Source organism: Exophiala viscosa (genome assembly GCF_022695815.1).
Source record: "Exophiala viscosa unplaced genomic scaffold EDD37scaffold_4, whole genome shotgun sequence".
Lineage (NCBI taxonomy): Eukaryota > Fungi > Ascomycota > Eurotiomycetes > Chaetothyriales > Herpotrichiellaceae > Exophiala > Exophiala viscosa.
The window spans coordinates 1209288-1234746 of NW_026944356.1; the positions used below are offsets into that span (position 1 = coordinate 1209288).

At 51.7% G+C, this 25459-nt stretch overlaps 10 protein-coding genes across 10 annotated transcripts; 5 read left to right on the top strand and 5 right to left on the bottom strand.

The window, feature by feature from the left end:
* The first annotated feature begins 560 nt into the window (after positions 1 to 560).
* On the top strand, positions 561 to 5490 carry EDD37DRAFT_375976 (multi-sensor signal transduction histidine kinase). Its single transcript, XM_062812032.1, has one exon. The coding sequence runs from the start codon at positions 687 to 689 to the stop codon at positions 5130 to 5132; it is 4446 nt and encodes a 1481-aa protein (XP_062670964.1). The 5' UTR covers positions 561 to 686; the 3' UTR covers positions 5133 to 5490.
* Positions 5491 to 5692: 202 nt separating this feature from the next.
* On the bottom strand, positions 5693 to 8183 carry EDD37DRAFT_628834 (uncharacterized protein). Its single transcript, XM_062816455.1, has 3 exons — positions 7196 to 8183; positions 6667 to 7141; positions 5693 to 6610 (listed from the first exon to the last, which is right to left on the bottom strand). Exons 1-3 carry the CDS (start codon positions 7716 to 7718, stop codon positions 5848 to 5850), a joined length of 1761 nt encoding a protein of 586 aa, XP_062670965.1. The 5' UTR covers positions 7719 to 8183; the 3' UTR covers positions 5693 to 5847.
* A 16-nt stretch (positions 8184 to 8199) lies between these two features.
* EDD37DRAFT_628838 (carboxypeptidase 4) lies at positions 8200 to 10909 on the bottom strand. Its single transcript, XM_062816456.1, has 6 exons — positions 10270 to 10909; positions 9660 to 10148; positions 9469 to 9596; positions 9260 to 9417; positions 9005 to 9210; positions 8200 to 8961 (listed from the first exon to the last, which is right to left on the bottom strand). Exons 1-6 carry the CDS (start codon positions 10541 to 10543, stop codon positions 8333 to 8335), a joined length of 1884 nt encoding a protein of 627 aa, XP_062670966.1. The 5' UTR covers positions 10544 to 10909; the 3' UTR covers positions 8200 to 8332.
* A 344-nt stretch (positions 10910 to 11253) lies between these two features.
* EDD37DRAFT_376956 (uncharacterized protein) lies at positions 11254 to 12314 on the top strand. The gene is made up of 2 exons (XM_062812035.1): positions 11254 to 11477; positions 11594 to 12314. The coding sequence occupies exons 1-2, from the start codon at positions 11414 to 11416 to the stop codon at positions 11983 to 11985; spliced, it is 456 nt and encodes a 151-aa protein (XP_062670967.1). The 5' UTR covers positions 11254 to 11413; the 3' UTR covers positions 11986 to 12314.
* EDD37DRAFT_376957 (dihydrofolate reductase) lies at positions 12315 to 14293 on the top strand. The gene is made up of 2 exons (XM_062812036.1): positions 12315 to 12490; positions 12551 to 14293. The coding sequence occupies exon 2, from the start codon at positions 12704 to 12706 to the stop codon at positions 13982 to 13984; it is 1281 nt and encodes a 426-aa protein (XP_062670968.1). The 5' UTR covers positions 12315 to 12490; positions 12551 to 12703; the 3' UTR covers positions 13985 to 14293.
* On the bottom strand, positions 14287 to 15770 carry EDD37DRAFT_693820 (uncharacterized protein). The gene is made up of 5 exons (XM_062820070.1): positions 15597 to 15770; positions 15486 to 15545; positions 15212 to 15436; positions 15102 to 15161; positions 14287 to 15050 (listed from the first exon to the last, which is right to left on the bottom strand). Exons 1-5 carry the CDS (start codon positions 15621 to 15623, stop codon positions 14466 to 14468), a joined length of 957 nt encoding a protein of 318 aa, XP_062670969.1. The 5' UTR covers positions 15624 to 15770; the 3' UTR covers positions 14287 to 14465.
* Positions 15771 to 16929: 1159 nt separating this feature from the next.
* On the bottom strand, positions 16930 to 17821 carry EDD37DRAFT_649413 (Pre-mRNA-splicing factor Cwf15/Cwc15; the record flags this gene model as incomplete). The annotated part of the gene is made up of 5 exons (XM_062818134.1): positions 16930 to 16947; positions 16999 to 17034; positions 17090 to 17612; positions 17664 to 17763; positions 17812 to 17821. The coding sequence occupies 5 exons, from the start codon at positions 17819 to 17821 to the stop codon at positions 16930 to 16932; spliced, it is 687 nt and encodes a 228-aa protein (XP_062670970.1).
* A 51-nt stretch (positions 17822 to 17872) lies between these two features.
* Positions 17873 to 19528, top strand: EDD37DRAFT_628857 (exoribonuclease like to ribonuclease). The gene is made up of 3 exons (XM_062816457.1): positions 17873 to 18317; positions 18367 to 18486; positions 18540 to 19528. Exons 1-3 carry the CDS (start codon positions 18154 to 18156, stop codon positions 19129 to 19131), a joined length of 876 nt encoding a protein of 291 aa, XP_062670971.1. The 5' UTR covers positions 17873 to 18153; the 3' UTR covers positions 19132 to 19528.
* On the top strand, positions 19499 to 24374 carry EDD37DRAFT_377399 (phospholipid-translocating ATPase). The gene is made up of 2 exons (XM_062812038.1): positions 19499 to 23089; positions 23142 to 24374. The coding sequence occupies exons 1-2, from the start codon at positions 19865 to 19867 to the stop codon at positions 24012 to 24014; spliced, it is 4098 nt and encodes a 1365-aa protein (XP_062670972.1). The 5' UTR covers positions 19499 to 19864; the 3' UTR covers positions 24015 to 24374.
* Positions 24349 to 25354, bottom strand: EDD37DRAFT_649416 (life-span regulatory factor-domain-containing protein; the record flags this gene model as incomplete). Its single annotated transcript, XM_062818135.1, has 3 exons — positions 24349 to 25009; positions 25067 to 25126; positions 25182 to 25354. The coding sequence occupies 3 exons, from the start codon at positions 25352 to 25354 to the stop codon at positions 24349 to 24351; spliced, it is 894 nt and encodes a 297-aa protein (XP_062670973.1).
* Between the last annotated feature and the right edge of the window lie 105 nt (positions 25355 to 25459).

Consider the following 25459-nt stretch of genomic DNA (forward strand, 5'->3'; position numbering starts at 1 on the left):
GCATCCCGCCTTTTCGTCTACCCACGAGGGCAACTTCAGCAGTAAAGTTGGTGGCGGTTGCTTTTCTCTCCTTTCGCACTCTCGTATACTACCTAAGTCACCTATTGTTTCTGTACTTGACTGTTCTTGCATTGTTCAGATCGCAGTCCATTCATTGTCGACTCCTCCATCTTAATCAGAGAATTGGGCGTCTCGAACTTCCCGTCCCTCGACGACCCTTCGATTACTGTTATCTTCAACTTCGCCAACGGCGTTCGGGACAGTTCTCTCACATCTACCACCCAGTCCAGTGTCACTAGACGAGTGCATTGCGGCAATCCAGCCTTATTGCATCGTTGCACAGATACATGAACATCAGGGACACTTTCCTGCCCTTGATCGAGCCCTCCACCACCCATCAGGACGCCACATCCAACGAACCGACCCAATCCCATCAATCACAAGAACAGCGGCCAGGCAATAGGAGGAACAGCCAAATGTTTGACTCAAGCTAGGAACTGAGACACATTGGGAACACAACGCAGTTGGATAGTGATGCGCTTGCTCTAGAGTGGCACTTGATGCCATTGTTTGTGGAGGATCCCGGCTGGGAAGCTACACCTTTGGGAAGGCGGCACAACATCCGCTACCCAGCCGCTCGCCAAATAGTAGGAATCATCATCTTGTGAGTCATTGACTGGCCCAAGATGTCAAGACCTCCTTCAATCCATGAGTCGGACTCGCCGAAAGGTCAATCATCTGCTCGCACCTCGGCTGAGGAGTCTCGGAGCCAACAGCCACGGACAGAAGCACAGAAAAAACGTGCCATACAGCGGCCGACATGGATTCCCATAGGACCTACCCAATCGCAAGTCAGCATGTTCACAGGAAGGGCAGAGGGCCCAGTATCACCCGCGCCGTCCTTGAGATCAGACGATGGCCATTCCGCTCTCAGCCCCATGTCGATAGATCGCGTCTTCCCTATTCGCTCGGCTGTGTCCATTGATCCTACCGCCACCCCCATGCCTAGGGGAGAATCAGGTTCAGGATTTCCCGGAATGAGGCCTGTTGCAGGCTCAAGGACATCGACGGCGCGAGGCCCATCAGGAGTGGCTGGATCTCCGCCCAATCCGTCAGCATCAGGACAGAAGACAATATCAGAAGCCGGAGAACCGGCTTCGGAGCGCGAGCGTGAGCGTAGCCGCGAGAGCCACCGCAGGAGCACCTCTACAGGCAGACAGGCCACCATCCACGTTGACAGTGGGGTGCTTGCCAATATTCTTCAGTCATCAGATGGCCATTCATCCAAGTCAGAAGTGTCCAGTATGTCAGGAGGAGTCTCTTTGGCGATGGCACAGGAACCTGCCCTGGTGACGGCTCGCTTCAAACACATAGTGACTGATGGAGGACACGCCGTTGTCACTGGCAGAGACGGCGAAACACTACAACGATGTGAAGACGAACCTATACACATACCCGGTGCGATACAGAGTTTTGGGCTTCTCGTTGCTCTCAGAGAGGAAGACGAGAAATTTGTCGTCCGTGTGGCCAGCGAGAACTCTGCTAAGATTCTCGGTTACACGCCACAGCAACTGTTCAAAATTGACTCGTTCCTGGACATCTTCAGCGATGAGCAAGCGGACAACCTTCTTGACCACCTCGATTTTATTAGGGATGAAGGTGCTGGAGATGCATCGTCGAACGGGCCAGACGTATTCATGCTTTCCATAAAGCCTCCTCATGCAAGGACGCGGAAACTCTGGTGTGCAATGCATCTGTCAGAAAGTGACCCTGGGCTGATCATCTGCGAATTTGAAATCGAGGACGACCAGATGAATCCGCTAAGACCCAAGGATGACATAACTCCCGAACACCCGGAAGATACCCTCGGGAGCAACCCAACACAAGAGGAATTGACCGACAGCACCGTCAACATCAACAAACCGTTGCGTGTTCTTAGGAGTGCACGCAAAAAGCGAACCGAAGCCGCAGCCATGGAGGTATTCAACATCATGTCACAGGTGCAAGAACAACTCTCGAATGCTCCGTCCCTTCCAGTCTTTTTGAAAGTCCTAATTGGCATCGTCAAAGAACTGACGGGGTTCCATCGAGTCATGATCTATCAATTTGACCAGTCCTTCAATGGACGAGTCGTTGCCGAACTCGTCGACCCAAGGGCAACACGAGACCTTTTTAAGGGGTTGAACTTTCCAGCATCAGACATCCCTAAGCAGGCAAGAGAACTGTACAAAATCAACAAAGTTCGGCTTCTTTATGATCGTGATCTAGAAACGGCTCGTCTAGTATGCAGGACTATGGAAGACCTTGAGAAGCCGTTGGACATGACACATGCGAACCTGCGAGCAATGTCACCCATTCACTTGAAATACCTCGCTAATATGGCGGTGCGATCGTCGATGTCCATCTCCATCAATGCTTTCAACGAGTTGTGGGGCTTGATAGCTTGTCACTCTTATGGGCAAAGTGGTATGCGGGTTTCGTTCCCCATTCGCAAGATGTGCCGTCTCGTTGGAGATACAGCATCGCGAAATGTCGAGCGTCTCTCTTATGCGTCAAGACTTCAAGCACGCAAACTCATCAACACGACCTCCTCTGCTACAAATCCGTCTGGGTATATCGTAGCTTCATCAGAAGACCTCCTGAAACTCTTTGATGCCGACGTCGGCGTTCTTTCAATCCGAGACGAGACGAAAGTCATGGGAAGGTCCAGAGGTCATCTCCAAGAAGTTCTTGCCATGGTTGAATATCTGCGAATGAGAAAAACGACTTCTGTGTTTTGTTCCCAGGATATCAGCAACGACTTCCCGGATCTCCGATACGAACCCGGGTGGAAATTCGTTGCGGGTGTTCTCTACGTGCCGCTATCAACCGGTGGAGGTGATTTCATTGCATTCTTCCGCAAAGGAGTCTTGCAAGAAGTCAAGTGGGCAGGCAATCCGTATGAGAAGTTCGTCAGAGAAGGGACTGAAGGCTACCTGGAGCCTCGCAGTAGCTTCAAAGCCTGGAGCGAAACTATCATCGGTCGGTGTCGAGATTGGACTGATGAGGAAGTAGAAACTGCTTCCGTCCTGTGTCTCGTCTATGGAAAGTTCATTGATGTCTGGCGTCAGAAGGAAGCGGCGCTCCAGAACAGCCAGCTGACGCGCCTCCTGTTGGCCAACTCCGCGCACGAAGTACGGACACCACTGAATGCAATCATCAACTATCTTGAGATAGCATTAGAGGGGCAACTTGACACGGATACCCGTGAAAACCTATCGCGTTCGCACTCCGCCTCGAAATCGTTGGTTTACGTGATCAACGATCTCCTGGACCTTACCAAGACAGAGGGTGGACAAAGCATGGTCAAGGACGAATCTTTTGATCTCTTGCAAGCGCTCAAAGAAGCCACAGACCCTTTCATTGGGGATGCGAAACGCAAAAATCTGGAGTATCATGTTTCGATCGCGCCCGACTTACCCACGAAGGTCATCGGTGACCATCGCCGAGTCCGCCAGGTTGTGTCCAACCTCATCTCGAACGCCATTCAGCATACGAACGAAGGAAGGATTATTGTAGAGGCAGCTCTCTCTGCTTCCACTCCACCTCACGGTAAGACCGAAATAGAGGTGGTTGTTGAAGATTCTGGTGTTGGAATGTCGCAAGCTAAAGTCGACGCTTTATTCAAAGAACTCGAGGAAGTTACATACGAGGAGGATTCAAACGAGTCCAAGCTCCTTTCGGCTGATCCTTTCTTCGAGACGCCTAGCAGCCAACAAATGGCCCTAGGCCTCGGCCTAGCGGTGGTGGCTCGAACAATCAGGCATATGAACGGACAATTGCGTGTCAAGACGGAAGAGGGGAAAGGCTCGCGCTTCGTCATACTTCTAGGCTTTGATCTTGACAGCGAGGAAACCTCTCAGAGGGACACACCCAAGGCGCTCCCCTCATCCCGTCCTAGTAGCCTACCTCCTACGCCACATCCAAAGGAAGGTGAGGTCACCCTGGTTTACAGGAACCCCAAGCCTGACCCTGAGCCTGGAACTCTGGTGCGCAGGGAAAGTGGAGAAAGCATGCAGAGTTTGACAAGCATGAAGAGTGGCAAGAGTGGTGCTAGTGTGAAGAGCGAGGCCAGCCAAAAGAGTGACGCCGACAGGCTTATCAACGCTATCCAAGAGCCGTTGCGCCTCTTCCAAGAAAGGAGTAACCAGTCCCAGGACTCAGTGAGCCACGCCAAACGCCCATCGTCGTCTTCAGCGGGAGCTCCATTGTCTCCTAGCAGAACAAGAAATATCTCGTCTCCCCAAGAGCACATACCTTCGTCCATCCTCAAACATTACGGCGCCGAAAGGATCGCAGACTCTGGAACGCCACTACGTCCAGTCCGCATACTCGACGACTATATTGACAAGACAGATGGGCCAAAGACTGGGGCCAAGGTGCTTTTCGAGGAGCCCGAGTCAGTGGGGGCGCCGTCTCAGTCCGACACGACGGAAGCAGCAGACAGGTTTTCGATGTCTGGCTTTTCCGTTCTGGTGGCGGAAGATGATCCTATCAACAGCAAAATCATGAAGAGGAGATTGGAAAAACTGGGACACTCTGCTTACATGACCGTCAATGGAGAAGAATGTGCATCTGCGCACGGAGAGCAACCTGCAGCTTTTGACGCCATTCTGATGGATCTACAAATGCCTATAGTCGATGGTTTTACCTCGACCAAGATGATCCGCTCATTCGAAAAGACGCATATCAACACTTCCTTGTCAAGTCGAGCCAAGCATAACGGCCGGGTTCCAATCTTTGCAGTCTCTGCTTCACTGGTTGAGAAGGAAAAGGAAAAGTATATGCAGACTGGTTTCGATGGGTGGATCTTGAAGCCAGTTGATTTTAAGAGAGTCGATTTATTGCTCAAAGGTATCACCGAGTCTGAATCACGAAACAGTTGTCTCTACGAGCCAGGCAAATGGGAGAGAGGCGGCTGGTTCGAGAAAGCCAGACCAGACGTCTTCGCAGTCGATACGCATCCAAGTCAGCAAGGACCTACTGCCCAGACAGAGAGTCGCGAAGACAAGGGCGAGTGGCAGCCGTTATCGGCTGGGTCATCACCGCATTCAGAAGCCACGGTCACACCACTTGCAGAAAAGCTCCATTAGAGAGTTGGGATCATGTCTAGGAGTTGTGCACTGGAAGGCACAGCTGCGGATCAGTTCACATTTTATTTCTAGGCTCGACAGCCCTGCCCAGTTTGAAGCACTACATGTGTACAGCGCTCCTTGCCGAGAGGATTTGCGTTAGGTTCTAGCTGATCGCTGGAAGACCTCTGTTTTGGGCGGCATCACATCTGGGCTTGGCGTGGCCGGGCGTAAGCGATACTTTTCGCGAGCAAGAATGTTAGCGTCGGTGTTCAATATTTGGGTCGCATGAAACAACCTGGTGAATCATAGAAAGCGTGGGAAGCGTGATGGGACTGCTACATGGGAGTCTAGGCAAGAAGCCACTGGTCAGGATGACGAAACGACGAATGGGTACAGCAATGAGAAATGAGCATGGCGTTCGTCTCACGTCCTCGGCCTGCGGATAGTCAAATGGGTTACGTAGACCGCTGTGGGCTGCGACGATAAAATATATAAATTAGTATTCCCACTCCAATGAGTACTTTCTCCTGGAAGAATACCATAAACTGGTGTAAAAGGCAAGCTACCGTCGAAGTACTGTCAAAGGCAGTTTCCCAAGTGTTTTGGATGTTCAGGTATATAAATATCTCTGCCTTGGGATGCTAACAAGAGCGCACGCTTCCAATCTCTTACAAAAGGTAGAAATGAGAACAATCCGCCCTGAGACCATCTATGTCCACACATATAGAATGCATCATACATGGTCGGCGTTCGCATTCGCAGCGTTCGGCACTCTATCCAAACTCGACTCCTCAATCTCTCTCCAGAGTTTCAGCCCATCAGAGTCATTAGTATACTCGAACCACAAGAACAGCTTCATCCGCTCCTTCATGCTAGCCCAGGTATTGATATTGAGCCGGCGCGTCAGCCGGTCCAAAGTAACAAGATACCACTGGCGATCAGGCGAGCCGATAGCTGCGATAGCACCCATGACAGTAACCCAGAGCAGCAGATCCGACGCTTCGGACCAACGACTCTGGACCGTGGGCAGGGCTAATTGCGCCATGACATCCTGTGCCAATCTGTGGAACGGCGCTGCGACCGGTGGGAGCGGGAAGACGACGAGCATGCTGTAAATCAACGTGCCTAAGCGGGCGAGGCGGGACATGGGATGTTCTTCCTCGATCTCGAAAGCATCGGGCGTGAGTTGCATGAGATTGTGCTGGACGAAGTTGCGCTGGTCCATGAGTGCACGGAGGGCTTGGGCTTCGGGTCGATTCTCCACGTGGTCGTCTACCGCGAAGGTGTATTGGATCATCCACTTCAGGACCACCAACAACTTCGAGATTTCTTCGTGGTTGAGCATCTCCGGGAGGACGCGGAATCCTTTGCCCAATCCGACTAGTGGGTGTGTCTTTCTCGATGCTGCGTTCAAGTAGCCGACTACGTTGTCGTGCATGGGCACATATGGAACCATGGGCTTGGCGAGGGTTTGACAGGCGAGGACTATGTCGCCACTTTCACAGTAAGTCAGCGCCAGATCAAAGTGGGAGGAAGGCGGGCGACAACTTACAAGGAGATGGCTTGGGCCAGGCCGGGAAGTTGGATCTTGGACAAGCCTCCGCGTAGAGTCAACATCTTGGCGAGGCCTTGGAGATGGACCGGCACTGTTTCGAGGCGTCCGCCGTAGATGTGGAGGAGTTGTAGGGTGGTTAAGGGCCCTTGAGATGGGGCGACGGCGGGAGGACTACGTCTGAGATCTCCGTGATATGAGAGAGCGTAGACGGCCAGGATGTTTTCGTCTTCGCAGCTCATGGTCGTGTCACCGAATTTCTGGTGTACGCCGCGAACGGTCTCGGTATAGCATTGTACTTGCTCTCGCGATTCTGCTGGCGATGCGTAGAAAACGCGGTTCCGCGTGAGTTGACAGAACAGGGATGCGTGGAAGAGACCCCTGTCACGAAAGGTCGTGCGAAGCCAAGTCCCAGCGAGAGGGCTGATGGTTTGCCCTCGTTCGGGCGGAAACATCAAAGTTAGGAATGAGGTAACTATGGGATATCAGTTCTGGTGCGTATTGCAATGCCGCAGGGACAATCACTTACTTTGATCGAGGACGGGACTGACGAACTCCTTCGGCAAGTCGCAAGGATATGTTTCGAAGGGATCATGGTGTCCTGATACCACCAGGCTCGACAAGCTGGTTTCAGGAAGCGATATAACGTCGTCGCTGTATGTTGGCGACTCTATAGCTTGGTCATATTGCTCCTCCACATCCTCGGTCTTGGGCGAGGACCGATCACTTTCTGGAGAACCGGACTCTGACTTCTTGGGTCTCGAAGGGGCAAGGGCTCTGCGCGATGGTCTCGTCGAGCTCTGGCTCTGACCTGTTGAGCGGCGCCTGAGAGCAGGCCGACCTGGAGGAGATTCTGGTTTCTTGTCTTTCTTGACTCGTCGCCAATGGAAATTGGAGGCGTTGGACCGGACGAGGACTTTGTTTTGAGAGCGCTCGGACTCGGAGGAGGGTAAGGCAGTTACAAATTGGAAGGTTTTGTTGGCAGCAGGGTGCGGCACTGCACCATCAGCACGATCATCCGGCCGATTCGTTACGGCTTTCGCCTTGTGCATGTCCTGTCCGTTGTAGACATAATCTCAGCAAGCCTGGAGTGATATGTCGGGGAGGCGGAGAGGCGAAAGGTCCGTCGTGTGTGTAGGATTGTGTGAAAGGCCGGCGTCTAACGCATGAAGTGCTTGTCACGGCAGTGCGTCGTGTTCGTGGGACGGCTAACGTAGTAGAGAGAAGATCCGGTCGTCGCTTAAAAACCCTGGACATTCTGGCGGTCACAAGGCCTGCCTGCCAGCTGCACCACAACCTTTCTCGGCTATGGGATTTTAGCCTAGGAATTGACAAAGGCTGCATGTCCAGTTAGGTGGACTCATCCGGGGGTTGGCCACAGAGGGCGTCAATGGACTTCGGAAGTGGGTGCAATTGAGGGGAAGGGCGTTGAAGGGCTGGTGATCGGGAGGGAAAAAGAGGGATTCCTCCACATTGTCCATGGCCCAAAACAGAAAGTACCGTCTTGCTCCACAGATTGCCTCCATTACTTCCCCACCATCGGGTACGAAAGTACTTGTAGCGGCCTGGAGGAGGTTGATTTCAAATACTTCTTATTGTTAACAATGCTATGCTGTCAAAGATGTGAGCGAACCGGCTCTGCCTTCATGTACGCTACCTCTCAAGGCTACCAATGCAAGTGAGCCGTGCTGAAATCAGACTCCTCGTCCAGGCTCTCGATTCTCCCCAAAAGCTTCTCCAAATGTCTGTAGGCAGCACCCGGTTGGTATCCCGGGACTTCATGACCGGATAACTTCACAGTGCTGAAGGTCAGGCCACGCGATTCCGTCCAATGACCCAATGTACCATTGCCAGACTGGGCCACGACGCCCTGCGGGTAGTAGGGCACGAAGAGTTCCTTGGATGGGAAGTCAGAGAGACCTTGTTCCCCGTTCCATGTAAGGTTCTGAAGAGCCAGCAATGATCCATTGACCATCAACACAAAATCAAGCTCACCATGGCCAATGATGACGTTGTTTGTGCGCTCAATGACTGTTTTCAAGGGACCGCCGTTGGTTGCCGAGGGGTCAGACAGGTCGAAGCCGTTCACAAAGACTTCAACGCCATCAGGAAGACATACGCTCCAGTTGAAGTTCTCCGGAGCGTTGATTGCTTTCTGCACATCTGGTCGCGCAAAGTAAATCTCTGGAGATCCAGGTGCATTTGTATGGTAAGGATCACCAACAACGGAGCCAGGGTACTCGCACGCCTGGCCCACGTAGTACACATTGAAGCAGGAATTGAGTTCAGACATGTCTAGTAATCAGCACTGTTAGCTGGTGAGTGGTCATTGACTTACATTCATCAACCAAATCCCACAAGTTACATTCCACCACGGTCGTGTTAAATCCGCTAGAACTACCGATGGTAACGAGGTCGAGGATTTCGGGCACCGCAATGTGACCAGCCGGTGGAAAGGTGTAAGCTTGCTTCATCATGTCGTCAAAGCCACACACTGCTGACAGGTTGGCCAACGTGTCGACAAAATCATCCTCCATAGGAAATCTGTCAACAGTCAGGGTTTTGATCCTTCTGCAGTATTTTGTGCACATACAAATTTTTATTGGCATCGATAAAGTCCATGACAGGAGCATTCGTCCCAAGGCTTCTATCCCCAAGGATGGGATCATATATGAGGATGCCGTTGAGGTCGTAGTAGGATTGAGCCTCTTCTCCAGTCTTGTCCAACATGGCCTCTCCGATGTACGGAACCTGTTACTAATGAGTATTGAAGTCCGAACTCCGCATGCGATGTTGACTTACATAGTTTCCTGCGTAGCTCTCACCTGTAAGAGAGACCTTACGACCCTGCATGTCGAAGGTGTCGATGAAGTTCTTCCAGAATCCGAGGAATTGAGCAGCCACATCGATTTCGTTCGTCGCATTACCGGCTAACTTGGTCAGCATCGATACACCTCCCCATAGTGTGGAATGCAGCATAAAGGGACACTTACAACCCTTAGCTCCAGAGAACCCTGTTCCCACTGGTTGCTCGACCCAAACGACATTGGTGAGGTTTGACCACGAATAGACATTTGGCATCGGCGCAAGCTGCCCAGCTTGCCAGCTGATGGGCCCATTCTCCTGGAGGAAGCCCATCAAGGACGAACAGCCAGGGCCGCCATTGAGCCAGAGGACAATTTCATCGCTTGCAGCCGGATTCCTGGACGGGACGAACCAGAAGAACAATTCTCGGCCGCCATCGTTGTCAATAGGCATCAGTCCGGCATAACTCTCGCCTATGTCAAAGGGGATATCAGGGAGGTTAGCGCCATCGACAGCGTAAGGTTGAGTTTTGTTAGTCAAGTACTGGTATGATGTATCGTTTGCTGCTGATCTAGCCACGTGGGGTAAGGCGAAAACGACCGCTGGCAAGCTCAAGATCGCTGTCACCGTAATGGTTATGAATGATGCGTACATGACGATACAATGTGAGCGAGTGACTGATGTGTGCCTCGTTTAAACGGGCAAGAATATGCTTAGTAGTTTATACCCATGATTTCGACATCGTGGAAGGCGCGACGACCGTTCTAGATTGCACAATATGGCCGAATTCATACTTACAGGCAATAACGAGGTGGGTTGATAGTGCAGTCAGCAACACAATACCCACCAGATTCGATATAGGAAAATAGAGTGCGTATAGCATTGACAGTGGCAGAACCATAGTGCTGGAACATAGTAGCGCCTGGTGCTGGGTAGGGTCTGCATAGGACAGAAATATCCCAATTATGGCAGCAAAAGCATGGACCATACGTTCGACAGACCATACGTTCGACAGACCAGTGGAGGCTCGTACAGGATTTGAATTACAGTTGTAGAACCAATATATGGACATCTCAAGAGGTCATAGCATCGTCAATGCTCCGGCGCCGCGGATTCTGCCCGATCGTCGGTACTCGGGGCGTCCGGAAGAGATCCGTGCTGTCGCAAGGGATCTGCCCAAGCGAAGATCGTACTGTTGTAGATCGACCTTTGCGCAACATCTTGTAACGTTCGAGCATACAAACCGCGAGGCGAGGAAAAGGTGTCCGGTAGGAGATGGCTGTGCTGCACCACAGTCTGTTACAGGTAGGCTAAGATGCAAACATGCCCGTGACCCGGTCAGTGCACCAAAGAGGGCAACCTCTTGTCGACATACGCAGCATTAAGCAAGCAGCCTGGAGCTACAATATCAGTGAAGGCTCAGGGGTGTCAAGTTGATGCTTCGAACAAAGTATCAAGAATACAGAAGAGGATGATTTATGTACAGTAAGAGTCGTGGAGGAAGCTGGATTTGCAGGCGAGTCAAGCTGTGCCGAGATGGCGCCTCGCATGATTCGTTGCGTATTTTCCCTGCGCTCCAGTGTTTGTAGCAACACCGGATGATCTTCGAAAGCTATGGGCATTCAGATGTCTTGGACGCTACGAACACCTTCATGTCAGACTATGTAGTGGCACACTGCTTCAACCTCCCTCCGATTCGAGATCTTTCAGCCATGTCCTCGTCCTCACAACTTTAACGTTGCGAAATGCCAGCCATTCGCAGTTCTTCTCGACGGAAAGAATGATAGTTACCTGGTTCTTCTGTGATTGACAACAGTGCTCAGTGGCTGTCAAAGAACGAGTGAAACAGACCATCTCGCTTCGGCCCTCGGCGCATTGCTGGTCTTGAGTCAGTGACCATACACAAGAACTTTCTTGGAGACGCGGCAGTGCACTTGGCAAGATGGACGCCGGAACGAAAAGAGAGAAGACATCGGATGCTGTACCGACTGCGAAATTTCTACAAGGTGTGTGACCTCTTCTTGAGCGACAGGCATCGCGGGGAACATTGCTGCTATGATGAGGCGCTCAAGCGCCCGTCGTGTATTTGGAATTTTCTTCTGACGATGTCATATTGTTACAGCGCGCATCACGGCCCTTTCTACAACTCTGATCAAGAGACTAGAAAACATCTTCGCTGTCGCACTAGATGAGACCGACGCCCAAGCGTCTGCCCGTGCGGGAGGGGAGGCGCCACCTCCGCCATCATTGACAGACACATCGGTACAACAGTTTCAGCTCGATGTGGAATCTACAGCCGTGATACGGGCAGCAGAGGAAATCATGATGTTGACGCGCACATTGAAAGAGATATGGCTATTTGGTGGATTGGACACGCTAGAGAAAGACCATGAGGATGATAACAATTCACACGACGAAGCACAACGAAAAAAGATGGAGGAAGATATCAAAGTGGTCGAAGATGGATTCAAGAGATTCCTCGAGAGATACGAGACTGCGGTTGACGTAAAATAAATGATCACCGCTATCAACGCTGGGATTGGGTCTTGATGGACTGTGGGATGTTGACCAAAGCGGTACCGAACTGACTGAAACCGTCTCGCTTGATGCCGTGGTACCAATAGTATCGGTCCCACGATGCCTGAATCACCTCAATCAGGTCAATGCTGATTACCCGCATCTTCCGCCCGTCGGTTTGATTTACCCTGGGACTCTGTTAGGATAGGGATCGTTCGCTTGTTTCATCTGCGTCGTGAATGTCGGCTTCGGGGAACACTCAAATCTCCAGTCTGCCGTGGCATTTAATTCCCGCCCGAGCAACTGGACGAGTAATGTACGAGGGCTTCGTATGCCTCCTGCAGGTCAATCATAGTTATAAAGTTAGTGGCCTGACCTCATCCATTGTTTGCACGATCTAGATCCCTTTGGACAACGCATCCTCTTTTTCTTGATCGCGACAACCTCAACGTTGCGCTCCAAAAGCCTTTGTAACATTCTGACCGATACGACGCAACAGATGGTATTTGCAATGTATTCTCCAAGCCAGCGTCATTCTATCCCAATTCACCTCTTCACTCAGTCATCTATGTCTATGTCGTTGTCTACATCTACTGGCTCCTGCTGTTAAGAACGAACTGTGTTTTCTCCCTTGCAACACTCGCTCCCAACGAAACCACCAAGATCCTGCAGCTTTTGTGAAGCTCAACTAGGCGCGAGGTCGCCAGTAAGAAAAATGTCGAGGGTCGCAACCCCACCGTCGACAACGCTGTCAGGACCGCCCTCGCCAACGGAACTGCACACTACCTCAGTAACGTTCACTGACCCCTTCGACTCCAACGACGACGCCGACACCAAGAAAATGTCCCCAACAAAGCGCATCATTAAGACGACAACGACGACCATCACCCCAATCAAAGTCCACCAAAAACCCGTCTATGTCATTGTGGCCACCAGCCTCAACCCGCCGATGGGTATTGGCTATAAAGGAGAGCTCCCATGGCCTCAAATCAAAGCCGATATGGCATTCTTCCGGAAAGCTACATCTCATATTGCCCCGTCGATTTCACCATCATCATCAACAACATCATTACCATCGACCCAAACTCTCAACGCTGTGGTTATGGGCCGCAAGACGTGGGAAAGCATCCCTCCCAAGTTTCGCCCGCTCTCGAACCGACTAAATGTGATCATCACACGAGCCAAGTCAAGCGACTTCGCCAGACACATCCTCAAGGAGTTGCGCGCCTCAAACACCCAGAACGGCGAATGGTCGCTCCATGAATTCTCATCCCACACGAAGCAACGACTCAGAAAGCCCAGCGGTGCCAATCCCACAAGCACATTCCTGACACCACCACCTTCGACTCAAGCACAAGCCCCAATCCTGATCTCCCCGTCATTACCATCAGTTCTAACCCTCCTATCCAAGCCCACCCCAATCATACTACCAGATCCCATAAAAGCAGGCGCTCCAACATCCGCTCCCACCAGCAACAATTCGACCTCGATATCAATCAACAAGATTTTCTGCATCGGCGGCGCCGAGATCTACAAACAAATCCTCGCCATCTCCTCCAACCACCACGACCGCCCCGCCCCAGATTCCGACACAGACAGCAACTCCGACGGCGAAAGTGACGGTGAATTCGACGTGCGCATTCTCCAGACCCAAGTCCGAGCTCACGCCTCCCTCGCAAGCTCAACAGAACTCTCGAAACAAAGGTCGCCCGAACCAGACTTTGAATGCGACACCTTCTTCCCGGATCTGTTGCCTGCAGACCCGTCCATCAAGTCTACCAAGTGGAAGTCTCTGCCGCAAGGGAGACTGGATGAATGGCTCGATGGCCTGCCCGTACCCCAATCCCAAAATCAAAGTGGCGACGCACCTGGCTGGTATAGGGACGACAAGGGGGGTGTGGACATCCGTGTCGTGGGTTGGGAGAGGCGGGGTGCAAGGAGTGACTCGGTGATTAGTCTTCCGTTGAACTTCAAGCCGTCAACGTCAACGAGATAGTGACTGGAGGTAATGGATCCTGCTGGGATGGAAGCATAGGGCGAGGTTCTCCAACCATGGAATACTCCTGCGGTAGAGATACCATGATCCGGGATGCTTATGTCTGGCGGATCATGAGCCGGGCATGATTGATTACGAATGGCAGCAGCACAGCCAAGAGAGGGATTTCGACTGTTTGGATGTCAACTTGGAAAAATAGGACAGGTCAGGTAGATGATCTCCGGGCAATTATACTGCGCAGTTAAGATCTCAGCATTTACGACAACATGTCCAGGTGAATAAAGTACTTTTCATAGGTAGGCATGTACAACATGAGAAGGGGGAATGATATTGATTGATGTGAGTTGTTCATTGGTCCACGTATGGATGAATAATCAGGCTCGTCGACCTGTTTTGGTGGGACCGGCTCAAGCAGTCATGCCACCGAGGATCATTTCATCATCACTGGTATCGTCGCTAGTTTCAACAGCATGTGAGCAACTTAGTAGTTGTCACCGCCCATACCTCTCTTCTCAGCACCCTTCTGCTCCAAGTTCTTGTTGCCGAAGATGGCACCGGCCTTCTCCATAAGCTTGCCTGCGGTTGAGTCTTTCTGACCGCTTTGGTTGCTGCCACCGTATGAGTCGCCACCAGTCTGTCCTGATGAGCTGTAGCTGTCGTCACCACCGAAGCCACCGCTTTGACCGCCAGTGCGACCGGAAGATCCGTAGCTATCATCACCGCCGAAACCACCGCTTTGAGCGCCAGTCTGACCGGAAGATCCGTAGCTGTCGTCGCCACCAAAGCCACCGCTTTGGCCGCCAGTGCGACCTGAAGATCCGTAGCTGTCATCACCGCCGAGACCGCCTCCGGTCTGACCACTTGAGCCGTAGTTGTCACCACCTCCGATGTTGGAATCTCCTAGACGGTCACCACCGAACTCACCACCAGTTTGGAGTCCGGTCTTGCCAGAGCTGCCGATATAGGTGCCATCACCACTGTATCCTTGGCCAGAGCTGATCTGTTCAGCTCCGGTTGAGCCACCAGAGCCAAATTGATCACCGCCTGTAGTACCACGGCCGGAAGACTGCGTCGATGTAAGCGGAGGAACTGTGAGGAAGAAGTTTCATAAACGTACTCCGTAGCTGTCGTCACCACCGAAGCCACCGCTTTGGCCGCCAGTGCGACCGGAGGAGCCCTGTTGGAAAGTCAATACAACATACAAGTGTAGATAGGTGAGCTGCATACGAAGCTGTCATCGCCGAAGCCTTGACCTTGGCTCTGACCTCCACGTCCGCTTGAGCCGTAGCTGTCATCGCCGATGCCTTGACCTTGGCTCTGACCTCCACGTCCGCTTGAGCCGTAGCTGTCATCGCCGATGCCTTGGCCTTGGCCACCCTGGCGTCCGCTGGAGCCGTAGCTGTCGTCACCGAAGCCCTGGCCTCCTTGACCTTGGATTCCGCCGCTGGAGCCCTATGTACAGTCAGAATAAGACACCAAGACACAGTGGTAAGCCGCATACGTAGCTGTCATCGCCGCCGAAGCCCTGGCCTCCTTGACCACCCTGGCGTCCGCTGGAGCCCTATGGACAGTCAGTATACATGATACAGACCCGCATCGGTGAGGTGCATACGAAGCTGTCGTCGTTGTATCCAGACATGTTTGCTTTTGGTTGTTGTTTGTTGTATGAGTAATTTGATGGAATGGTTCAAGAGTAAGTTTTCAGAGTGTATTTGAAAACGCAGGTAGATGTGAAAAGGGTCGAAAGGGTCAGGCGAGGGGTCATACGACCAGTTTATATTCACAGGGCAATGACGAGCATGCAATGCTTACTTGCAGGTGAATGGCAGTCACGTCAGTTTGCAACAACCGTATTGACTCAAAGCACCGCCCACCGCTACGTAAGTCATGTCGACATCAACCAATAACTTGGAAAGACGCGGGGTCGTGGAACAAGGCACAGGTGTAGGACAGCTGAACATGTGTGATTGAAGGAACTTGGAAAGCTTCGTCACTGTCTTTCAACAGCACTGGCCTCACTAGCCTCAAGGTGGGCCAAAGAGGCACATCACTGGCCGCTCGGTGACATCTGAGGCTGCACCAAACACTGCATCGAGCCTGGTTCCTTTTCCGTCTGCTATGGAGAGGAAACTTTCCTTGCAGAAGACATGAAGCAACGATCGGGTGTACAAGGGAGCGAATTGAGCTGAGTTCATGTCGTGAGAGGGACGTGACTTGTTGGTCGGGCAGGAAACAGAATTCTCCCCCGCACTGTCACTACTGCGCTCAGACCCAACTGCGCATGGTCTTTCCACTTTCTCCCTTCTCCCACTTATAACGCACATTATTTTATGCCACTGTCCCAAAACTTGGGTGCACCTCAGAGTCTGCTCCTTTAACGGTGCTCGTACGTGCTGCTGAATGGTGTACAGCCTGTTCAGTTTCTTGGGTTGTGTCACTGACGTATCGCATTAGGTAGTAGCGAGCAACCTGCATCGGAACACGGATGGAGGGGGCCTGAAAGAGTCGAGCCCCTCGTTCCTTGTTTCTTGTCAGGGCTCGGTTCTCCACAACCGACGTGATGAACAAGGATCTGACGGAGCACTGCCAGATCATTTGCCCCTGGCGAGAGAATGTTCTCCTGTGGCTTTGCTCCTTTAATGCCGATCCCGATCTCATAACGACGCCATCAGCCACAGCACTAAAACATACCTCCTTGAGCTTCTTTGTATGAGAACCTTCTTTTTTCATACTCTGTGAAAACAAGCTTGGTTGCCGATTGCTTATGGCGTCGGCCCGGCAATCAAGATCTTCGCGAGTGATATCATAGCATGGTTGTTTGGTGGCAGAACCAGAAAACAGGAACGCTTAATCGAGGTCCAGTTGAACTCTGTGATGCGGAATGGCGTGATCGCGCGCAATGGTGATGCTGGTGTTGGTTGGTAACTCGTGGTTTGCCGAAAATATCATCGTACATATTTCGACTAAACACCAAGTCAGTACCTTGGAAAGCTTCTGGCGCGGCAAACACTTACCATGAATTTCTTATGAAAGTCCGATCGTAGCAGATCCTGCACCATGGTTAGCTTTCTGGTCCGAGATCGAGACCATCTAGGTTGGACGCACATTGACAAATTCCTTGTTACCCTTTTGCTCTGTACCTCGAGCCTGATTTTTGAACACCACGTCGTCGTCCCACCGACGCTTCACATTGAAAGCTTTGGGGTTTAACAGCGGGTTGCCTAAAGCGATGTGCTCCTCGCGCTGCTCTTGTGCTTGTGCTGCTTGCTCGGCTTCTTCTCTTGCTTTTTGTTCTGCTCGTTCTCGTTTGATCTTCTCCAATTCGCGCATCAATTCTGCTGTCTCGTCTTCCTCGTCACTCTCTTCGTCACTGCTGTCGCTGTCGCCTCCATCGGAGTCTGCGTCAATATCACGAGTTTCTTCTAGGATTCGCCGTCTCTTCGCATCGGGGTCTTCATTCTCGTCATCGTCTGGAGGGGCTTCGAGTTCACGTTTGGCGGTATTGGGTGGACTGCTGGCAGCTCCGGTGCTTCTCCCATTCTTCGCAAAATGTGCTGCCTCTGCAGCAAGGAGTTCTGCACGTAGATCTCGTTCTTCGGTGTCGGCCGCTCCGCCTTGACCCGGTTGACTGTGGCGATATTAGAAAAGATTAGACATGGGATCTTTCAACTAAACACACCGGACTTTGAGGAGAGTATGCGCAGGAAGTAGCCTCTGATGGTACGCGACACCTCGTTGTGCTTCTTTGCCTCGTGCAGGGTCGAATGTCGGTCTATGGGCTTTCTGGTGGTCAGCATTGAACAGTGCTTATACTCGGGAAGAAGTACCTGTCGTCATCTTGAAGCGCGAAACTAGTCGTCAACAAAAAGTACAGAGATAACGAGATGATTGATTGCTAGCAATCTGGAATTATTGGAAAAAAGATCTAGACTCGGACGAGCACGTGAGCCCGTTTCACATGGTCCGCGGTAGACGATAAACTATTTTCATACGGCAGAGCATATGACAACGTCGCGGCGTGATCTTCATCAATCCATTTTTTTATATTGTTTGATGAACCTTTCGGAAGCACATACCATATCTTCTCGTGAGAACATACCCATGTCAATGCTCGATGTTCTCGCACGCAAGTGATTCGGAACAACCTTGGTGGAGGTCATTGAGCAAGCATGCCTCGTGAAGTGGAGATTTCCAACATTGAGCGGAATTTTATCCTCGAAGCCCTAGAACAAGAAATTCGCGTGGATGGCCGAACCCTAGATCAATACAGACCTCTTGAATTAGAGTTCGGAGAGGACTTTGGTACTGTGACTCTTCGCCTAGGGAAAACGAGGTTTGCAGATACTGTCGTGGATGAGGAATTCGCACTAATCATTGTGCAGAGTACACGTCCAGGTATCGGCGGAAGTAACGAAGCCCCTGGAAGATCGCAAGTTCGAAGGCATATTCACGATTGTTACTGAACTGAGTCCCATTGCCTCCCCGGCATTTGAAGTTGGCAGGTTTGTGTCAACTCACGTGTTGGTATAACATCTACTGACAATATACCTCGTAGGCCCAACGAGCAAGAGCTCATTCTCTCGCGTATTCTCGAAAAAGCCATCCGGCGGTCAAGGGCGATCGACACCGAGTCCTTATGTATCATTGCAGGGGCAAAATGCTGGTCGATTCGAGCGGATGTGCACTTTCTGGATGCAGACGGTGGCTTGATCGATGCTTCTTGCATAGCCATTGTCGCGGCTCTACGGCATTTCCGGAGACCAGACGTGTCAGTTGACGGCGAAAATGTCACCATCTACACCATGGCCGAGAGAGTGCCTGTCCCTCTAAGTATTATGCACCACCCGGTCTGCATTACGTTCAGCTTTTACCACGGCGGAGACATCATACTGCTGGACGCGACGCGGAGCGAAGAACAGGTCAGGGAGGCTGAAGTGATTCTGACGGTCAACGATTTCGAATTATGCCAAGTTGCCAAACTGGGAGGAGGTGCCGTCGATGCCGTGGTTCTGCTCAAATGTATCAACACAGCTTTGGCCAAGGGCAGAGACATCAATGGAATCGTGGCCAAGAAATTGGCTGAAGATTCCACAAAGCGAGATGTGGGAGGATTGATTGCTGAATTGAGGGCGGAAAACGAGAGATGAGGTCCTCTGACTTCGCAGACCTCATGCTGCGCAGTCGATAAGCTAATCACAAAGACTCTTCGCGCCATCAGGTGCTGAAGAGACATGCGACCACCGGAAACCATAGACAAGATTCGCGAGTGTCTTGCAACAATCTTGGAGCACAGAATATCGCCCCCAAGTCAGGTTACAGAGTGGCAGTGCACTAGGTGCAACGATAGGTGATCGCCCCACCAGATCTCATTTCAGCAGTGGACGCAGGATCCAATCGCTCGTGAGAATAGCAGAGTATCAGAGAGGGTAGATACTTGGTGGAATGCACTACAAAAGTGATGAGGAAGAAGTCTTAGGCTTAAGGTAGTTGATAGAGGCACGCTGAGTGTTTTAAGTGCCTGCATCAATCACCTATTTTCAGGGTTCAGCTTTCATCACTTCAAGCCTGTAACACTAGTCTCGGCTAGGCGCTCAAACGCTAGAAGGCTGCTGCCATTCAGCTGTCACCGGGCCTCTCCACTGAGCCCGTTGCTCTGCTCCGCCTTTCCGACCACGCATCGACACTTTATTGCCTGTTGACAGCACTGCACTGCGCTTCAGGCCCCAAGCTGACATACTCTCCGCCTGCCGATGCCTTCACTCTACGTTACTTAGAAGACTGTCCAGCAAGCCTTTTGAAGAACACTCACACTCCTTTTCCGAACGATTCATCGTAGCGCTGTGCAATCTCACCGCGTACAGCATTTTGACGCTGTGAGAAATGGCCGGGAGGCCCAATGCGCCTGAAGCGTCTAGAAACAACAATCCTTTCAACTCAGAGTCCTCACAACCCTACTACAGCACAGGGGAGCGCCCACCCGTGGATGACTCGCAACTATTACAGGCCTTCAACATCGACGACACCGACGAACCTCAACCGAGACCTTCCACGAGTTACGATGATTTTGTTGGTGGTGGAAGACCAACCACAGTGCCAGGCAATGCACAACCGGTAGCAGCATCTTCCCAGCGTCCTTTTACGGCTCCCTACATGAATGATGGCGCACGAAACTACTCCCAGACATCCGACTTGAACAATTATGCCAAGTATGGGGACGGGGAGGAGGATGTGGAAGATGACACCGGATACAAATACTACGACGGCGGAGGGCATGCCTCGGACGAGAACATCCCTGGCGGAGGCTTCAAAGTGGTCGGACGACATCATGGCCAGAACCGAAGCAGTCTGCTGTCCATGGGCGGTGTTATGGACAAAGCCAAAGGAATGCTGGGCATGCGGGACAGCAACTATTCTGACATGGCCCTACCGTTGACAGAGTCGGGCGTACACAATGCCAGAGTGGATAGCGCATCAATTGAGGAAGAGCATCATGCGAAAGAAAAGAGGAGGTTCGACCTCGACGACATCAAGGCCATGTTTGGGAGGAAACCTGTCGACCCGTCCACGCTCGGTCCCAGAGTCATCCAACTCAACAACCCCTCGGCGAACGCGTCCAATAAATGGGTTGACAATCACATTTCCACGGCCAAATACAATGTCGTGACTTTCTTGCCGAAGTTTCTGCTGGAGCAGTTCTCCAAATATGCCAACCTCTTCTTCTTGTTTACCGCCATCCTACAGCAAATTCCAAACGTCACACCTCTGAGTCGATATACCACAATTGTTCCCTTGGGGATAGTGCTCTTGGTCTCCGCAATCAAAGAACAGGTGGAGGACTACAAGAGAAAGTCTGCGGATAAAGCTCTTAACGATTCCCGAGCACATGTCCTGAAAGGCTCAAGTTTCGTCGACACGAAATGGATCAATGTCGCTGTGGGTGATATCGTACGAGTTGAGTCTGAAGAGCCATTTCCGGCCGACTTGGTCCTGCTTGCTAGCTCCGAACCAGAAGGTCTATGCTATATCGAAACCGCGAATCTCGATGGTGAGACTAACCTCAAGATCAAACAAGCGATTCCGGAAACGGCACATTTGGTCAGCCCTGCAGACTTGGGAAGACTTTCAGGACGGATGAAGTCTGAACAGCCCAACAGCAGTCTCTATACGTACGAGGCCACCCTGAAGATGTCGGGCAGCAACAGTGAGAAGGAGCTCCCTCTTCAGCCTGACCAGTTACTGCTGCGTGGAGCGACACTGAGGAATACTCCTTGGATATACGGAGTAGTTGTCTTCACCGGCCATGAAACGAAGTTGATGCGTAATGCGACCGCCACGCCTATCAAACGTACCGATGTCGAGCGAATGCTTAACAAGCAGATCTTGATGCTCATCGCTGTATTGCTGGTTCTTAGTCTGATCAGTACTATCGGCGATATCATTGTAAGATCAACCGCCGGCCAAAAATTGACCTATCTGGATTATGGCAGCTTCAATGCGGCCTCACAATTCTTCTTGGACATGTTCACTTATTGGGTGTTATACTCGAATCTAGTTCCTCTGTCACTGTTCGTGACAATCGAGCTTGTGAAGTACTACCAAGCCTTTCTCATTAGCAACGATTTGGACATATACTACAGCGAAACCGACACTCCTGCAGTATGTCGAACGTCATCGCTGGTGGAGGAGTTGGGACAAATTGAATACATCTTCTCAGATAAGACGGGGACTTTGACCTGTAACATGATGGAGTTTCGTATATGCACAATTGGTGGCATTCAGTATGCGGGCGTTGTGCCTGAAGATCGAAAAGCAGAGTCTCCTGACGATACGAGCGGCTTCCATACTTTCAAGCAACTGAAGGAGAACTTGAAGTCGCATCCGACAAGCTCGGCCATCGATCAATTTCTCACGCTACTGGCAGTCTGTCACACTGTCATTCCAGAAAGAAAAGACGAAAAGTCCGAAATCAGGTATCAAGCTGCGTCTCCAGACGAAGGTGCACTGGTTGAAGGTGCCGTCGAACTAGGGTACAAGTTCGTGGATCGAAAACCGCGGTCAGTTTTCGTACAGATTGACGGACGGGAAGTCGAATACGAGCTGTTGGCTGTGTGCGAATTTAACTCCACTCGAAAAAGGATGTCAACCATCTTCCGCTGCCCAGATGGTAAGATAAGAATCTATTGTAAAGGAGCTGATACCGTCATTCTCGAAAGACTGGCAAAGGAGAATCCCACAGTGGATGTGACACTGCAGCAACTGGAAGATTATGCTACGGAAGGTCTACGGACACTCTGTCTCTCAATGCGTGAAGTACCAGAACAAGAATATCGGGAATGGCGACAAGTCTATGATCGAGCCGCTACGACCGTGGGTGGGAATCGTGCCGAAGAGCTTGACAAGGCCGCTGAAATCATCGAACATGACTTGTACCTGCTGGGTGCCACGGCTATTGAAGATCGTCTACAAGATGGCGTACCCGAGACCATCCACACACTTCAGACAGCGGGCATCAAGGTCTGGGTATTGACCGGCGATAGACAGGAAACTGCCATCAATATCGGCATGAGTTGTAAACTGATCAGTGAAGACATGACGCTACTGATCGTTAACGAGGGCAATTCCACGGCAACAAGAGACAATTTGCAGAAGAAGTATGACGCGGTTCGAAATCAAGCCGCCGGCGGCGAATATGACACGCTTGCGCTGGTCATTGACGGAAAGTCGCTCACATTCGCCTTGGAAAAGGACATGGAAAAACTTTTCCTCGACCTAGCAGTAATGTGCAAGGCTGTCATATGCTGCCGCGTGTCTCCTCTGCAGAAGGCGCTTGTTGTCAAGCTTGTCAAGCGCCACCTCAAGGCCTTACTTCTGGCGGTTGGGGACGGCGCCAATGACGTGTCTATGATCCAAGCAGCGCACGTCGGTGTTGGTATCAGTGGTGTCGAAGGTCTTCAAGCCGCTCGCAGCGCCGACGTCTCGATCGGACAGTTCCGTTTCCTCAGAAAACTGCTCCTGGTCCATGGAGCATGGAGCTACCAGCGTATTAGCAAGGTCATATTGTATTCTTTCTACAAGAACATCGCTATGTTCATGACACAGTTCTGGGTAAGTTGACCTCTGCATCCATCACATTTGGACATTGCTAACGTGTGATAAGTATTCTTTTCAAAACGCCTTTTCAGGCCAAACCATCTACGAGTCCTGGACATTGTCATTCTACAACGTCCTTTTCACGGTTCTACCACCTTTCGCTATGGGCGTCTTCGACCAATTTATTTCCGCAAGGCTGTTGGACCGCTACCCGCAACTCTACCAGTTGACGCAGAAGGGCCTGTTTTTCCGCATGCACTCATTCTGGTCGTGGGTCGCCAACGGGTTCTATCACTCCATCTTGGCGTACATTTTCTCCTCTTACTTCTTTTATGACGATTTGATTTTGTCGAACGGCAAGATCGGCGGGCACTGGCTCTGGGGCACGTCAACGTACACGGCGATTTTGTTGGTTGTGCTTGGGAAAGCCGCCCTCATCACCAACGTGTGGACAAAGTACACTGTCATCGCAATCCCGGGGTCCTTCGTGATTTGGCTGGCATTGATCCCCGCTTACTCGTACGCCGCGCCGAATATTGGGAAGGGCTTTTCAACTGAGCTCGAGGGCATAATTCCGGTGATGTTTACATCGCCTGCTTTCTATGCCTTGTGTTTGGTGCTTCCGCCGGTGTGTCTGCTACGGGACTTTGCCTGGAAGTACGCCAAGCGCATGTACTTCCCGCAGACGTACCATCACGTCCAGGAGATTCAGAAGTACAATGTTCAGGATTACCGGCCTCGTATGGAACAATTCCAGAAAGCGGTACGCAAGGTGCGGCAGGTGCAGAGGATGAGGAAACAAAGGGGTTACGCATTTTCGGCGGGCGATGAGACTGGGCAGCAGATGAGAGTGCTGAATGCTTATGATACGACGCAACAGAGGGGTCGCTATGGCGAGTTGATCAGTGGGAGAGGTACGGGCACGACGCCGGGCGCTTGAATGTTCTTGAAATGGCTTTTGGGGATATGCCGGCTCTTGAGATCTTCCAGGCTTCAATGCGAGGGTGTCTTGCGGGCGTTTCTACTTTGAGTCCATGAATCTTGCATGACGGGGTTTGTGATGAGGATGTGTACGCGTTTCATGTACTTGTACACCTTGAATGCAGATTGCAAAATCCGTCTTGAATCGATGGTCGAGCGTACGATGGAGATTTATGACCTTCACCTGTCTACTCCGGGTCTATCTACCATAGCCATGTTTCCGTCTAGGTCGTTAAGACGAATCTAGCGCGCTCATTGAGAAGCCAGGAGAGTCCCCTTGGACTAGAACATCATTACTCCTCCTTACAGAACAATGCGCCCAGACCTTTCCCATCTCCGCTACGAGGCGTCGACCCAGGCACAATGACCTTCTTTCCCCAAAGGTCCTCGTCGAAGGTGATTGTGCCAGGCACAGACATGGCGACCGTAGCATCCAGCGAGGGCGCAATATGCGGCGTCACGAGGTCAATGCCTTTCCCGTTCGCACTGGTCGAGTACATCGGGTTCTGGCGCGGAGGTAGCGGGCGCGTGCTGAAACTGAAACTGCTCAATCCATAGTACGCACTGTCGAAACTCGACGACGTTGTGGTCGGCGTGTTTCCCAGGCTCGGCGTGGTCATCATGCTCAGACTTGCACTTGCGCTGCTCTTATGGCGGTGAACGTGTTGTGGGGCAGCGTCGCCGTCCATCATTGTCTGGTGAAAACGAGACAAATAGCGAAACGCCTCGGAGGCGCCGCGGTGTGCTAATTTGGGCTTCCACTCGGTTGGGTCGAGATCTGACTTGTGGTGGTGGATGTCGGAGGGTATCCGGTTGGTGGATCTGAAGTAATCTGGACTCGTGCTCGACATGCGCGAGGGCAGGGTCGGTCGAGACAACGATGGTGAGTATTCATTGTACGGGGAGGTCAAGTTTGACGCTGAGAGAGGCTTTGCTGTGTCTTTGCGGCGGCATCTACCCATGAAAGTGTCAGTGAGGGTTCTCATAGCAAGGGCGGTCAACATGACTCACGCTTCGCTGCAGTAGAGGATGGAGTTTGAGGGAGTCGTGATTTGTTTCTCGCACATGGCACTGGACGTCGTTAGTATTGGACACTCCTTCAATGGCAGGGTGTCGCCTGTCATACCAGTATTGCAAGAAACTGGCCGCCATCTCTTTGTCTTTGTTGTCGGCGGTTGAAGTCACAACGCGAGGGGCATTCGAGTCACCGGTAACGAGACTTCTGCGCTTCAATGGTTTACTTGTAGGTCGGGAAACTCTACGGCCAGGCGATTTCCCATGTGCTGTTGTGTCGCCCATCGAGGGCGGTGAGATCCAATATATGGATGGATGAGATGTTGCATGAAGGTAAGGTAAGTCGAGGTCCAGACGTGCATGGGGAACACGACTAAAGATACACCGCAT